General features: G+C 50.7%; 2 protein-coding genes across 2 annotated transcripts; one reads left to right on the top strand and one right to left on the bottom strand.

Annotated features, from left to right (window-relative positions):
- The first annotated feature begins 7,228 nt into the window (after nucleotides 1-7,228).
- On the top strand, nucleotides 7,229-7,786 carry LOC137815725 (uncharacterized). Its single transcript, XM_068618837.1, has one exon. The coding sequence runs from the start codon at nucleotides 7,229-7,231 to the stop codon at nucleotides 7,784-7,786; it is 558 nt and encodes a 185-aa protein (XP_068474938.1).
- Nucleotides 7,787-12,344: 4,558 nt separating this feature from the next.
- On the bottom strand, nucleotides 12,345-12,947 carry LOC137815726 (uncharacterized). The gene has a single exon (XM_068618838.1). The coding sequence runs from the start codon at nucleotides 12,945-12,947 to the stop codon at nucleotides 12,345-12,347; it is 603 nt and encodes a 200-aa protein (XP_068474939.1).
- Nucleotides 12,948-15,707: the final 2,760 nt, after the last annotated feature.

Consider the following 15,707-nt stretch of genomic DNA (forward strand, 5'->3'; position numbering starts at 1 on the left):
CAGGGCAGGTGACTGGGGAGTATCAGGCAAAGGACCCGCAGATGGCAGCGTATCTAAAGTATGTCCAAGTGTTGAAGGGAGCTTTCGCTACATTTGAGCTGGTGCATGTCCCTAGAGAGCAAAATGCCAGAGCTGACCTGCTCGCCAAGCTGGCCAGCTCAGGCAAGGGGGGAAGGCAGGGGACAATCATCCAAGAGACGCTCAAAACGCCGCGAATGTTTGTGGCAGACAACAGGGTGGACGTTCTTCACATCAGCATGACGAGAGGAAAGCCAAGGATCCATCGCTCTTTGATTCAAGATACGGCGAGGACACCCCGCATAAGCACCTACGCGGCCTCGCCCGAGGGAGAGAAGTGTCTGCAAATATGCGTTTTGGAGGAAGGCGACACGTGGATGACGCCTTATAGGCGATACATTGCAGATGGGATTCTCCCAGCAGAGCCTGGAGAGGGAAAGAGGATAAAGAAGAACTCTGCAAGGTATACTCTCGTGGATGGAGTGTTGTTTAGGCATGGGTTCACGCACCCAATTCTGACGTGTGTGAGTTGCGATGAGTGTACGAGGATCATGTGGGAACTTCACGAGGGGATTTGTGGAAGCCACGTAGGGGGAAGATCACTAGCTTCCAAGGTGATTCTCGCAGGGTTTTATTGGCCATCGGTGAGAGAAGACTGTGTGAGATACGCCCAGCCCAGCGATGCAAGCAGTGTCAGATACACGCCGACTGGCACAAGGCGCCCCCAGAAGAACTGATGTCGATTTATAGCCCGTGGCCTTTCCACACAAGGTTCCCCTCCTTCCAGCGGTGTCACCCCAGGGAGAGGATTCTTTTAGGGACAACCCTCCAAGCGCTACTTCCCTTCCCCCTACAATCGTCCAAGAGGATGTAGGCGAAGGCGCCGAGTCTGCTCCACCTCCGCCACCGGCAGAGGTCTCTGCTTCTCCTGCCCCCGTCGCTGCCGCCCCCGATCTTATCGCCATCCCTCCTCCAATTATGCATCTGATGAGGGGCTTCAGTGGTGAAACAATGCCAGAGGGCTCTGAGAGGAAGGAGGGCATGCCTTTCTACTTGGGGTCCTTCTTGGGGGTGGCCCTTGAATGGCGGTGACCCTTGAATGGCGCGCCCAGGCCAGAAACGCTGCTTTGCACACCCAAACCCTCCGGGCCTTGGAAACAAGGGTAGCTGCCCTGGAGGAGGAAAGGAAGATTCTGGGATGCCAAAACGAAACTTACCAAACCGCCCTGAACCAGGCGCAAGAGTCCAAAGCAGAGGCTGAAAAACAACTGGCAGAGGCGGTGGAAATCCAGGCCGACACGCTTGGGAAGTCGCCCTCACAGTTCAGGTAACGAGCCTTCAAGACATAATTGAAGCTTACGAAGAAGTTCAAAAGGACTTGAAGGAGCGCTGCTGTGAGCAAGCTGACGAAATGGAGCGGCTGGAGAGGGAAATGGCTACCCAGGCCAAAGTTATGGGCCTTGTCCAGGTTGACTACGACAAACTGCAAGTCGAGGTCAGCCGACTCCGTGTGGAGAAGGAGGCTTTGGAGAAGCAGGTAGCTTCTGGGGATGCCACCATTGAGGAACTAGAGAAGGACAAAAAGACCCTCATCCAGGACATGGCGGGAACTTTCGAGGAGGGATTCCAAGAGGCTCTGGCCCAAGCTGTCTGCATGAATCCGGGGATCGACATTTCCAACTGCGATTCCACTCACCACATTGCTGATGGAAAAGTCGTGCCCCTGGAACTGGACGATTGAACCGCCACCCTCGACCATCGCTTTATTCCTTTACGCTTGTTTTTAACCTTCTTTGATAAACATGTAATTCTTTGAATTGTTTGCACTTTCGTTACAACTTTGGGTTTTTGCATGATTACTTTCGTGCCATTGAGATATAAAATTCCGCCTGTGTGATTTTACTTTCGTTCTTTGCCTTCACGTGCTTCGGTTGTTTTGCCTGTACTATACCCGTTTCTTTCACTGCGTTGGGCAGCCTTGTATGTCCGGGGAAGATCACGCGTCGATGCCCACGCCCATGGAGAGGCTTGCCTAATGGGGTCGTATCGTCCACGGGGTGTCTCTAACACCAAAGCGATCCGTCCCTTGATTCTTAGTGCCCGGCGCCCACGCCTAAGGAGAGGCCTGCTACAGCAGCGCCGTATCGTCCCCGGGTGTCTAAAAACGCCGAGTGCTCTGGGGGGGGGGGGTCGTTCCCTCCATGGTCTTTCCTTCCCATAGGTATCGGGGAACAACCCTGCCATACTTCCATTTGCGTCGTTTGGCGCTCTAACCGCAATATTTAATTCTTCAAAACTTTGAAACTGTCCTCATCATTTATGTGCTTTTCGTAACCTACTTGCACCCTTTCTCTTCTCGCGAAGAGTTCTTCCAGTGTTCGTTCCCACCAGCGTTTTACCCTTGCCAAAACTTCAAACCTCCCTGATTCTGTTCAAGAATGTCTTCTCGTGCTAATCCCCCAGGGTCAACCCCAAGGACCTGTATACTTGGGCTTTGAGGGAGCTTCTTGACGAATGCTCCTGCTTACTCTCCACCAGGGCCATAAGGGAACACAAAGGGGATCCCTGCTCCTACAATCACCGTGCCTTCGCGAGGAGGCATGACGACGACATTGTTGTGCTCCCTTGCACTCTAGGGGAGCCAGTATGTGGAGATGAACGGGCCAACGACGGGGTCCCCTTCTGTACCGACCAGGTCATCGGGTGTGATGATGTGGACAAGAGAAAGGTAGGTAGTCAAGAAGTCAACGTAGTCGTCGAATGTAAAAGCGGCATTCTGCAGCGTAAATAAGCGGTTATCGCCGAGATGTGTCACTGCCAAGATGGATCATCACCCATCGCCTAAGTAAGACATCGCCTGAGTAAGACATCGCCCGAAGAGTCAACCCGCATGACGTAAGCATTTCACAGAGAGGGGGCCCACACGATGGGATAACCCTAAGTTGGGTGGCGGCACTGTGGGTCCCTATGCATAGAATAAATGATCAAGTCGAAAGGGCACGTGGTAATGCCCACGTGCTCACTAAAGGTATCCAGGGAAGGCTGCATGCATGACACGTGTTTAATTAGGGCACTCGAACAGTATGATGGCGCGATAAATACAACGCTCAAGTTAGAGCCCAAGGGGCCATAAGGTTATACATTGCACTCCAGATAAGGGAAGTCCATGGGCCAGATACGCTAAGATCCTAAAGATAGCGGCACAAGGACCTTCTCCAAGGAACCCTAGATAATAGCAGGCAACGCAGAGGTAAACCCTAGTTTTCACCTATATATAGGGCACAAATAAGCCCTAGAGAGGTACGTTTTCTCACAGTTACACGAGTTTTAACCTAGTTCCCAGATAGACATACAGGGCACAAACCCTAATTGTTCTTGACGGCGCATCCGCTGAGAGTAGAAGACAATTAGGGCAACACAGTTTTAGCCATACAGTTTTCAGTCATTGAGATTATTATATAGTTTCTAGTTACTTTCGTGTTTCTCGCTAGCTGACTTGATCGTCGGAGTGCAAACGGCCGCGACGTTGCCCCTTTGTTCTTCTTTTTCAGGTACTGACAGACGAAGCAAAACAAAGGTGCCCTAGCTCGTTAGGACAAGCCGCGCATAAAGACGACCCAGGTCAACCGGCCGGAACATCTGGCGCCCACCGTGGGGCCGATATAAACATCGGTTCCACCACACAAGCTTTCAGTTCCAGATTCCAACACTTAGATAAGTCGAGAGGATCCCCAGAGAGCCATGGCCACCCGACCAGCACGCGCTAGGAGTGAAGAGATGACCCTACAACAGCTCATTGGCATGGTGCACGGGCTACAAGACGCAGTGGCAGCCTCGAAAGTAGAACAGGAACGCATGCAGGCGGACCTCACAGCTTCTCAAGTAAGAAGTGAGGAACTCCACCGCACCAACGAGAAGTTACGTCATAGATGGCGTGGCAGAGACGAATCGGAGGCTGCATCCCCACCCAGGGAATTCACAACACCATTTTCACAGGCAATCTTGGAGACGACAATTCCCAATACGTTCACAGGACCCAAAGCGACCTTCACGGGAATGGAGGATCCCGAAGCGCACCTCACGGCGTTCCATACACAGATGTTGCTGGTAGGTGGTTCGGACGCTGTTAGGTGCAAGCTTTTCATGAGCACCCTGACAGGGATGGCCATGGACTGGTTCATCAGCCTCCCAGAGGGCCACGTCACGTCCTTCGCCCAACTTTCACAATTATATAGAGAACAGTACCTAGCCAACAGAACTCCCGCCCCGGTCTCGTACGATCTTTTCGATGTCAAGCAGTTCCAAGGTGAAACCCTAAAGGAGTAAATAAGCCGCTTTGGGGCACAGGTGGTGAAAGTAGGTACCAAGGAGGAACCCATGATTGTGTACGTGTTCAAGAAGGGAGTGCGTCCCGGATCTTTCAGTAAAACGCTTAACCGCAGTCGCCCCAAAACCTTCGCTGAGATAAGGCGACAAGCGGTAGAACATATTTCCTCGGAAGGTGAAACGTATGAGAAATGTACAACCACTATGCCAGCGCGCCCCAAGGCACAGATACGCACGCAACCTGTTCGGGTTCACCAAGCTGTCACAGAAAGGAAACACTTTGAAAGGAAACGCGCTTACGAGCCACGAAGGACTCAACCTAAGAGTCGAGTAGAGGAAGGGAGAGAAGCAAGCAAGCCGCCAAGACACAACTTCGTGATGGAACTCAAAGATCTGATTGCGATACCCAGCATAGCCGACAGGTTGAGGCCGCCGATTAAAAAGGTGCTAGGGCCTCGTAAGGAGTCGTGGTGCGAATTCCACGAGGCATTCGGGTACCATATCAACAACTGTCTGGCATTTGGCTATCAGTTGGATGAGCTCGTGAAGAATGGCTTCCTGAAGGATTACTTGATGGAGAAACAGGCGGGATGACCACCAGGCTCGCAACCAGGGGGCAGTGAGGGGCAGCAGCACGAGGCGCCCGTCCTCGGTGAAATCCACACCATAGCTGGTGGGTTCTCGGGTGGCAGGTGTACGGCGTCGCAGCGTAAGAAGTATGCGAGGTCCGTAATGTCAGTGGAAGTTTTCGAGGACCATTCGCCCGATGTGGACATCACGTTCACTAAGGAAGACCTTAGGGATGTTGTGCCGCATGACAACGATCCCATTGTGATCTCGCTCGTCACGACAGGAAGAACGGTTCATCGGGTCTTGGTCGATCAAGGGAGCTCGGCAGACGTGATGTTCTGGCCGACCTTCGAAAGGCTACAACTATCCACAGACCAGTTGAGGCCATATGGGGGCTGCTTATACGGTTTTGCGGGTGATCAAGTCGAAGTCAGGGGATACATTGAGTTAAGAACAACGTTCACAGATGGGACCGCCTCGCGCACAGAGAAAATCAAATACCTTGTTGTGAACGCCCCTTCAGCATATAACATCTTATTTGGAAGGCCAACACTCAATAGGATAGGAGCTGTACCCTCCATGAGACACATGAAGGTCAAATTACCTTCAATGGAAGGGGTGATCGTCACCATCCAATCTGACCAAGAGGAGGCAAAGAGATGTTACGAAAACAGCCTCAAGAATAGGCGATCAGTGTGCCATGTGACCACAACACCGCTTCTTGGTACGAAGAATGCGCAGGAAAGCCGACGGGCCATGGATGCGGCGACAGAGGGGACCGCCGAAGGCGACGTGGGTATGGACGTGACAGTGGAAGCAGCCACCAAGGGCGACGTAACAATGGGAGATGTCGAGCCGAAGCCTGAAAACAACGCTGGAGTAGAGGAAGAGGAAAGCTGCCCGGAAGCCGCCAGGGAATCAAGCATTGTGAGAGCATTGCTCGCTAGTGAGAGGAGGCCTCGCCCAGTTGGAGATTGGCTCGAGAGGGAGATCGGCGGTAAAACTTTCTAAGTTGGGGAAAACTTTAGACGACGAGACACAGGAACAGATCGCCAAGGTGATAGGCAGGCATCTGGACGCGTTCGCATGGTCTGCCTCGGATATGCCAGGAATCGACCCCGATTTTTTATGTCATCGTCTAGCAATGGACCCTCAAGTCAGACCAGTCCGACAAAGAAGAAGAAAATTCAATGAAGAAAGGAGACAGGCGATCAGAGATGAAACGCAAAAACTCCTCGAGGCAGGCCACATCAAGGAGATACAGTATCCGGAATGGCTCGCCAATGTTGTATTGGTAAAGAAGAGAAATGGGAAATGGCGAATGTGTGTCGACTTCACAGATCTAAACAAAGCCTGTCCGAAGGATTCCTATCCTTTGCCAAGTATAGACGCCTTAGTGGACAGCGCAGCAGGGTGCAAGTTGTTGAGTTTCTTAGACGCGTTCTCGGGGTACAACCAAATTAAGATGCACCCCATGGACGAGGAAAAAACTGCCTTCATGACAGAGAAGTCGTGCTATTGCTACAAGGTGATGCCTTTTGGACTGAAGAACGCGGGAGCCACGTACCAGAGATTGATGGATAAAGTGCTTGCACCTATGCTTGGGAGGAACGTGCAAGCTTACGTTGACGATATGGTCGTAACATCCCTGGAAAAAAACCAGCATATAGCCAACTTAGAGGAGCTGTTCGTTACGATAGCCAAATACAAACTAAAGTTGAACCCTGAGAAATGCATTTTCGGCGTGGAAGCGGGAAAGTTCTTGGGTTTCCTTTTGACCGAAAGAGGGATCGAAGCAAACCCTGACAAGTGTGCGGCCATTTTGGCAATGAGGAGCCCTGCTACGGTGAAGGAGGTGCAGCAGCTCACGGGTCGGATGGCCGCCCTGTCGCGATTTGTGTCTGCCAGTGGAGAGAGGGGTCACCCATATTTCCAGTGCTTGAAAAGGAACAATAGGTTTTTCTGGACGAAGGAGTGCGAAGAGGCTTTCGTAAAACTCAAAGAGTACTTGGCAAGCCCGCCGGTTCTGTGCAAACCCCAAGTGGGAGCGCCCCTCAGGTTATACTTCGCCGTAACCGAGAAGGCGCTGAGTGCGGTGCTCGTCCAGGACCAAGATCAAATTCAAAAACCCGTTTGTTTTGTCAGCAAGGTGTTGCAGGGCCCAGAAGTGAGATATCAGGCTTTGGAGAAAGCAGCACTGGCAGTAGTGTTTTCAGCGAGGAGGTTGCGCCATTACTTCCAGAGTTTTACAGTGTTGGTGATGACCGACTTACCTATCCAGAAGGTTCTGAAGAAACCAGATGTGGCTGGAAGAATGGTAAAATGGGCGGTAGAGTTGTTGGAGTTCGACATCAAGTATGAGCCCCGGGGACCGATCAAGGGACAAATCTTCGCTGACTTTGTGGTCGAATTATCTTCTGAAACAGTGCAAAGCGCCAGAGATGGTTTTCGTTGGGTGCTCTCAGTGGATGGATCCTCTAACCAGTTAGGCAGTGGGGCCGGGATAATTCTGGAAGGACCCAACGGCGTGTTGATAGAACAGTCCCTAAAGTTCGCCTTTAAAGCCAGCAACAACCAGGCGGAATACGAAGCTTTGATCGCTGGTGTTTTGTTGGCAAAGGAGATGGGAGCAAGAGTGCTGTTGGCCAAGAGCGATTCATTGCTAATCACAGGCCAAGTGACCGGCGAGTTCCAGGCTGAAGATCCGCAGATGGCAGCTTATCTGGAGTATGTGCAGGAGTTGAGGAAGTCTTTTGTTTCGTTCGAAGTAGTGCATGTGCCAAGAGAGCAGAACGCCCGAGCCGACTTGCTAGCAAAGCTCGCCAGTTCGGGCAAGGGGGCAGGCAGAGGACCGTCATACAAGAAACCCTGAAGACACCTCGAGCGTTCGTGGAGGACCACCAAGTTCTCCAAATCTACAAGTTGAAGGAAGGGATGGCAAGGGGTCATAAGTCTCTATCTCAGGAGACCTTGAGGACGCCGAGGGTTAGAGCACATCCAGTGGGAGAGATAAAGATGACACAAGTTTGCGCCGTCCACGAGTCGGACACATGGATAACGCCATACCAGCGCTACATGGCAGATGGCGTACTCCCAATGGACCCGACGGAAGCTAGGAAGGTAAAAAAGAACTCCAGCAAGTTCACCCTCATCGATGGCGAGTTGTACAGGTTTGGGTTCACACACCCCCTCTTAGTATGTGTGCATGGAGAGAGGTGCACGAGAATTATGGCCGAGCTCCATGAAGGGATCTGCGGGAGTCACATCGGAGGTCGAGCCTTGGCAACAAGAACCATCCGTGCAGGTTATTATTGCCCAACAATGAGGGAAGACTGCAAGAGATATGCCCAACGTTGCAAGCAGTGCCAGGAGCACGCCGATTAGCACAAGGCGCCTCCGGAAGAGTTAAAATCAATCTACAGTCCCTGGCCTTTCCACACATGGGGAATCGATATCCTGGGACCCTTCCCATTGGCGATTAGGCAGATGAAGTATTTGGTTGAAGCAGAACCAGTAGCCCAGATCACAGCGCACAAAATTCAGAATTTCATATGGAAGAATATTGTGTATCGTTTCGGTGTGCCCAAGCGTTTGGTATCAGATAACAGGACTCAGTTCGCAAGTCACCTGCTGAAGAAGCTGTGCGAGGACGTTGGAACTCAACAGGTGTTCGCTTCTGTGGAGCATCCACAAACGAATGGGCAGGCGGAGTCGGCTAATCGGGTTTTACTAAGAGGTTTGAAGAGGAGATTGGAGAAGGCCAAAGGATCTTGGGCTGAGGAAGTTCCCCGTATAATATGGGCATACCACACCACTGAACAGTCAGGAACCCACGAAACCCCGTTTAGCTTGGTGTACGGGTGCGATGCGATGATCCCAATTGAAATCCAGGAAAGCTCGCCGAGATTCCAAAACTTCGTGGCAGAAGACTCGAATGCAGAAAGAAGGATGAACTTAGATTTGTTGGATGAGGTCAGGGAGGAGGCAAGGGTAAAGGCTGAAGCAATAAAGAGAAGAGTCGAGCGCAAGTACAATTCTAGGACAAGGCCAAGGCAGTTCAGAGATGGCGACCTGGTAATGAGGAAGGCCCACCTATACGAGATGCAGAATAAATTGTCACCCAAATGGACGGGACCGTTTAGAATAACTGAAGCACTCGGGAACGGCGCCTATCGTTTGGAAACGCTGGAGGGAGGGGCGATTCCTCGCACTTGGAACGCTACCCATCTCAAGTTTTATTACAGTTGAAGTATTGTAAGTAGCAGTTAACTCGAACAGTTGAGTGAAAACAGTTTTTTAAGGTGGCGCTCTTTTTCCCTGAGAAGGGTTTTTTAATGAGGCCACCCAATAAAGAAAAGTTCGAGTCTATCAAGTTTTCCCAGTTATTAAGTTTGCATGATTATCATTTTAAATAGTCTATCAAGTTTTCCTAGTTATTGAGTTTGCCTGATTATGATTTTAAATTTTTTAAACAAAAGACTTAGTCGCCCTTGTGTAATTTAGGGCAGATTCAGATCGCATGCATTCAGTATAAAGTTTTTTAAAGTCCTCATCGCCGCTGGGCGATCAGAGACACAAGTTAAGTTGCAAACCCTCATCGCCAGTTGGCGATCGGAGGTGAAAGTTAAGTTTTAAGTCCTACTCGCCTAAAACGAGCATAGGGGAGAACAGAATGAAAAGTCCTACTCGCCTAGAGCGAGAATAGGCGAGAACAGATTAAGAAGTCCTACTCGCCAAGAATGAGTATAGGCGAGAGTTCAGAGCAAGATGACAGGTATGAGTTAAAATCCGGGCGCCTAGTCCTTGAGCAGGGGTTAAGGGATTCCTTCGGGACGCCCCCTCCTCAAGTATGAATAGCTAGCCCCGGTACCAGATGAGTTAAAATCCGGGCGCCTAGTCCTTGAGCAAGGGTTAAGGGATTCCTTTGGAACGCCCCCTCCTCAAGTATGAATAGCTAGCCCCGGTACCAGATGAGTTAAAATCCGGGCGCCTAGTCCTTGAGCAGGGGTTAAGGGATTTTGTTCCGTCCGGTTAACCGGGACGTCTTCGTGCACGACCTCAACCGTCAGCTAGGGACTCCTTCCCACTGGTTCTCTGTGGATTCCTGCAAAAAAGAGGACAAAGAGGCGCCCTAGCGGCCGTTTGCACTCCGACGCTCAAGTCAGCCAGCAAGAAACACCAAAACTGTTCACCTACGTCTCTGAGCACCGCGTATGGCACTCTGAAGGTGGTAAAAAATAACTGTGTATTGTCTCCTTCAGGCAAAAATATTCCCCAGTCACTTGTACGTAACCTTGAAGCACGAGCAAGCAACCAGAGAGTTCTCGTAAATTTGCCAAAAGTTCCAACCCCGTTTCCAACATTCCCCGCGCTATTTAAACCTCCCAAGCATTTAAAGCGCCTTAAAGCGCTTTTAATCACAAACGTAACGCACTCATTAAAGCGTTTAATTAGAAAACGTAGCGCATTTAAGACGTTGAAACGCTTGGGAGCCATCATAGTACCTGAACGCTCGAAACGGAAACTGTATTGAATGACTTTAATTACCTGGCACCTGACTAGAGGGTGTTTCTATTCTGACATGGCTGTCGTACACGTGGAGGGCCTCACGACGGCATGACCCCATCTGGGGGCGTTTCTGCCCACCTGGGGACATTTCTACGTGTGAGTCCTCCTGCTTGGGAGTGCTACTGCGCTAGGGGTGACTTTTTGGGTGCCAACTCATGCCCCCAATTATCTAGTCACTTACTTTGAGAGCGTATCTGCCTTCCTCTCATACCCTGCACCCGGTTACCCTGGGCGTGACCTTCCTCTTGGGTCGTATCTGTCCTGAAGGCGTCTCTGGGCGGCAGGGGTACCTCACGAGTCAGGCTGCCCTACACTGATGCTTTCACTATGGCCTTGAAGCCACCTTTTCCTTCTCTTTATCGCTGCCCCGTGCTATCGGGACCTGAGGCCTTCCCACGGCGTCGCTCCCTCCATGGTCTTTCCTACCCATGGGTATCGGGGAACCACATTGTGATTGCCTTGTTTCAGCACTATTTGATCTGGCGACGCCCTGGTTGGGCGACGCCTTCACCTAGGCGACGCCTTGCCTTGGCGACGCTTCCTCTTGGCGTCTCTCCACCTAGGCGACGCCTTGCGTTGACTTTGACTCTCCAGCCGTTGACTTTGACCTTGACTTAGTCAATGCCCGGATACGGGACGGTACAGATTCCTTCGGGACGCCCCCTCCTCAAGTATGAATAGCTAGCCCCGGTACCAGATGAGTTAAAATCCGGGCGCCTAGTCCTTGAGCAGGGGTTAAGGGATTCCTTCGGGACGCCCCCTCCTCAAGTATGAATAGCTAGCCCCGGTACCAAATGAGTTAAAATCTGGGCGCCTAGTCCTTGAGCAGGGGTTAAGGGATTCCTTCGGGACGCCCCCTCCTCAAGTATGAATAGCTAGCCCCGGTACCAGATGAGTTAAAATCCGGGCGCCTAGTCCTTGAGCAGGGGTTAAGGGATTCCTTCGGGAGGCCCCCTCCTCAAGTATGAATAGCTAGCCCCGGTACCAGATGAGTTAAAATCCGGGCGCTTAGTCCTTGAGCAGGGGTTAAGGGATTCCTTCGGGAAGCCCCCTCCTCAAGTATGAATAGCTAGCCCCGGTACCAGATGAGTTAAAATCCGGGCGCTTAGTCCTTGGGCAGGTGTTAAAGGATTCCTTCGGGACGCCCCCTCCTCATGTATGAATAGCTAGCCCCGGTACCAGAGAAAGTCCTCCTCACCCTCGAGTGAGTTCAGGCAAGATGAGATTAAAAGTCCTCAGTGCATCCAGGGAAAAGGTAGCCCCTGGGCAAGTTGAGACACCAGATAAAGTCCTTCTCGCCGTCGAGCGAGTTCAGGCCAGATAAAGTCCTTCTCACCTCAGAGTGAGTTCAGGCAAGAACAGAATAACGAGACCTCTTTGCATAAGCAAATTGAGGAAAGTTCGAAAGTCCTCAGTGCAGAATCAGGCCAGCCCAGTTTAGGCGATGACCTGGAAATGCACATGTCACTTGGCAGATCGGGCAAGCGAGATTTCAGATACTAAAAATGACTCTCGCCTACTGGTCAGTAAGTAATTTCGTGTCAAATGTTATTGCTATAGACTAACCGTTTGTTTAAAATAAGTTGATCGCCAGAAAATTAAACATCAGTTTGTGCTAAGTTAATTGGGTTGAGTGAGAGCCCACCAAATTATCAGGCGATCGCACAACAGGTAAAAGATAAACCATGAGCATAAGTTAACACGGTCCGAAGAAAAGAAGTCATTACAAACAGATTCGTTGCACATAGACAGAGGTCGAATATGTAAGTCTTTCAGAATGTTTCTAAAGAAAACGTCAAATGAAAAAAAATGAAAACGTTCATCTGAGGGTACAATTTTGCCGTCTACCACTTCATGGCAAATCAAGAACTGGAGAGGTCCAAGTCGGGGTAAGCACAAGCGAACTGCTCCAAGGCTGCGCCAAACCCGGAAGTCAGAACGTTTGCGGCATTGAGGTTGAGTTCTTCACTTTGTTTCTTTAGCTTTTCGTTCTCCTCAAGCGCCTGGGCAAGTTTTGCTGCAGATTCGTTCAGCTCCTTATCTTTCTCGCTCAGTTCCTTGGCTTTTTGGTCCATGTCAGCTTTGATGTTACCCAGCAGATCCTCCCTCTCAATCGACTTGGCCTCGAGCTCGTCCGCGTAGGCCCCTTTAGCCTTGAGAGTCTCCTCAAGGCCCGCTATCTTCTCCTGTTGATGCACGAGTCTACCCTCGAGTTCAGTGACCTCTAAGAGTTTGGCGTCGAGCTTTTGGCCTAGTTCAGCACTATTTTTGCGTTCGCTCCGCAACTCCTCCTTCAGAGCATTCTCTAACCGCGAAAACTCCAATCCCCGCATCGTAAGGTCACGCTTAAGTTGTTGAACTTGGTCTTTCGCAACACCGGCTTCGGATTCATACTGGCTCAAGGAGTCCCTTAAAGCCTCGCCCATCATCTGGTAAAGGCGTTTCTCTACGTACTCGGTAGTCATAGCGCTAAGGTAAGCGGCGTGGGCTTTCAAGACCTCCTCGACAGGGGCTGGAAGAGCAGGGATTGGAAGAGGAGTCGGGGGTTGGTTCTCGCCGCCGCCTTCATAAGTATGGACAACCAGGGGAACATCAGGACATTACAGGTTGGGGAGACCACTGAATGTCCGCAACTTGCTCCAGAACGCCCCCAACAGCTGAGGTGTTTGATGGTAGAGCATCCCCAGCACTCTCAAAGGGTGTAGAGACGCTGGGGGGATTTTCCGCATAATTTGGGCCCGTACTCTCGTTTGCGGGTAGCTCGGTGACGGTTGCCCTGTTCCTTTTGCAGATAAGTCCATCTTCAGTGCTCTCGTCATCCTCCTCATCCGACACCATTATGGGATTCTTCCTCTTGGCCCTCTTCGGCTGCAGCTTCTTTCTCGAAGGGACAGGAGGGGCTATAAGGGAAGATGAGCCCACGGGAGGAAGCTCGCCTCGGGCAACAGCAGCTTCCGCTACAGAATTCGGGACGGTTTGAGAACCCGCAGCGAGTTTGTGGCGTTTGACTATAGAACGCAGTCTGGCCATATGATCCTTTCCCAGCATTGTGTCTGCACGAAGTAATAAATGTTCACAAATCAATACAATTACAGATACAGATAATTAGCAGTGCAAGGGTAAGCACAGGACATGTAATGCGAACAAACTTGGTAAAGAAGTAAAACAGATTTGGCACAGGAAGAAAAATCCAGGTGGAGTGGAGGGACAGACCTATGTAAAAGTCTAGTTGATCCTCATAGAATTCGAACTTGATGATTAAGGAGGTAGGTAAGGTGGTATTGGTGGAGGCAACTTCCTTCCAGAAGTGACACAAGTCTCTATCGAGCTCCCCCATCTTCTCTGGACACCTAGCTTTCCGAAAATGATCCTGAGAATCCTTTTTTCCCTTGTCAACCCAGTACAAGGGGAACCCATCGAGAAGTGCGGGACTCTGATCATTACAGCAAACACGAACGAACTTACCCTTCCAATCCTTATAGGATTGTTGGAAGATGGAAAGGATGGATCTCCCAACAATCCCATTAAAACTTACCCATAGGCGGTCCCCTGGGTTTTTGGCCTCAAACAAAAATAAGAACACGTCTACAGAGGCTGGATGGCCTAAATGTGCACAAACAATTTGGTATGCCCTGACAAACGCCCAGCCGTTGGGATGCAGCTGAGCAGGGGCAATATCAAGCTCGGTAAGGAGCTCCCTCTCAAAGCGAGTAAAGGGGAACCTGAGTTTAACCTTCTTAAACACGGTTGCGTAAACAAAGCAGAAAGGGTGGCCATCGTTGCCATCGCTATCAGTACAAACAGATTCCCCGGGAGGACAAGGACGAATAACAACCTTATCATCATGCTCCTTATGGAATGTGAGGTGGGTCTTATCTCTCAAGTGAAGAATGTCGGCCTCAGAGTTAATCAAGGAAGTCTCGTTCAGCAAAGCTGGAGGAGCCCATGAGTACAACAGTTTGTAATCAGGAATGGGGCGGGCAGTGGCGCTAGTTTGTGGGGGAGTTGATTGCGATTGGTTGGGACGAGAGGGCGCAGGCCTCTGAGCCCGATTTGAAAGGATGCCAGGATCTCTAGGTGGGTTACGAGACGTGGAGGGGTTTCCTGACGAAGGTTGTTTGCGAGATTTTGAAGGAGGGTTTCGAGAGGGGGCAGGGGTGGCACCTGTACGAGCCATCGAGAACTGCAGGAAAGACGAAAGGAAAGTAAGAAAAGGAAAGCGGAGGGTCGCTAAAAGGAATGATTCGATTTGAAAAATAGGAAGGGAAAGCAGCATGAACAACAGGGGTCGTAGGAAGGGAAAGAAAACCTAAAAACGCAGGGAAAAAAGCGACACAGAGAACAAACAGCCCACAACGTATGCGTCAAACAGTTAAGGGATGATGCAAGTTGATCAAAATGCGGTGAGCACCAACGAAGTGATAAAGGGCTTACCTTTTTTATGATCGAGGGACCGTACGAGGAAATGATGATTGGGGAGATGAAGCGTTCACCAGAGCGTATCGAAAGTTTGAAGGTGAAGCAGGAAGATAATGTAACAGTGGGGTGGCGCGAGAAGTTTAGAGTTTCGAAGGTTATGGGACGCGCAAACGACACGAAATAACAACCATCGATGAATCCACGTGTCATTTGATGGGAGGGGGTTGGTGAAGTGTCAAATCAGTAACCGGCGTGCGCATTAGCGCGCGGAGCCACGTAGATCGCCGAAGTTTAAACTCACCCTCCCCGAGTCGCCAAGGGCGATGATGTGATCAGGAAGTGCGAAGGGGGCGGTCTGCAAAATGTACACGACCGCCGACGGAGTCGTCGTCAAACCAAAGACTAGGCGGTCTGACATCACTACGAGCAGTACGTCGCCAACCATCCCAATGAGGTCGGGCGCGATAATGCTGAAGGTTCGAATAAGAAAGCTCAAACGAAAAGGCATCCATCACAAAGCGAAGGCCGAGCAGAGCCATAAACAAGGCAACCAGAAACAGGATGTTTAAGGAATGGGAAACAAACAAAATCTAAGAAATTCACGCCGAGCGTAAAGGCAATATCGGAGTGACGTGCGCGGCATGACAAAGAACGCAAGCATGCGAGATAATTTAAACAGCATTCAGCATAAAGGAAAGTGCAGAACCAATGTTAGGGTTACAGACGAAGTTTGTAACATTTGCAAAATGGAATTGTAGTCCTATACACGTCCTAAATATCTGCACAAAAAGCAAGAACACATCACT

The sequence above is a fragment of the Phaseolus vulgaris genome, chromosome 1, assembly GCF_000499845.2.
Source record: "Phaseolus vulgaris cultivar G19833 chromosome 1, P. vulgaris v2.0, whole genome shotgun sequence".
Lineage (NCBI taxonomy): Eukaryota > Viridiplantae > Streptophyta > Magnoliopsida > Fabales > Fabaceae > Phaseolus > Phaseolus vulgaris.

What these genes read in the sequence shown, in the direction of transcription:
- LOC137815725 (XM_068618837.1), top strand. Translation starts at nt 7,229, where the DNA reads ATGGTAAAATGGGCGGTAGAGTTGTTGGAGTTCGACATCAAGTATGAG.
- LOC137815726 (XM_068618838.1), bottom strand. Translation starts at nt 12,947, where the DNA reads ATGACTACCGAGTACGTAGAGAAACGCCTTTACCAGATGATGGGCGAG.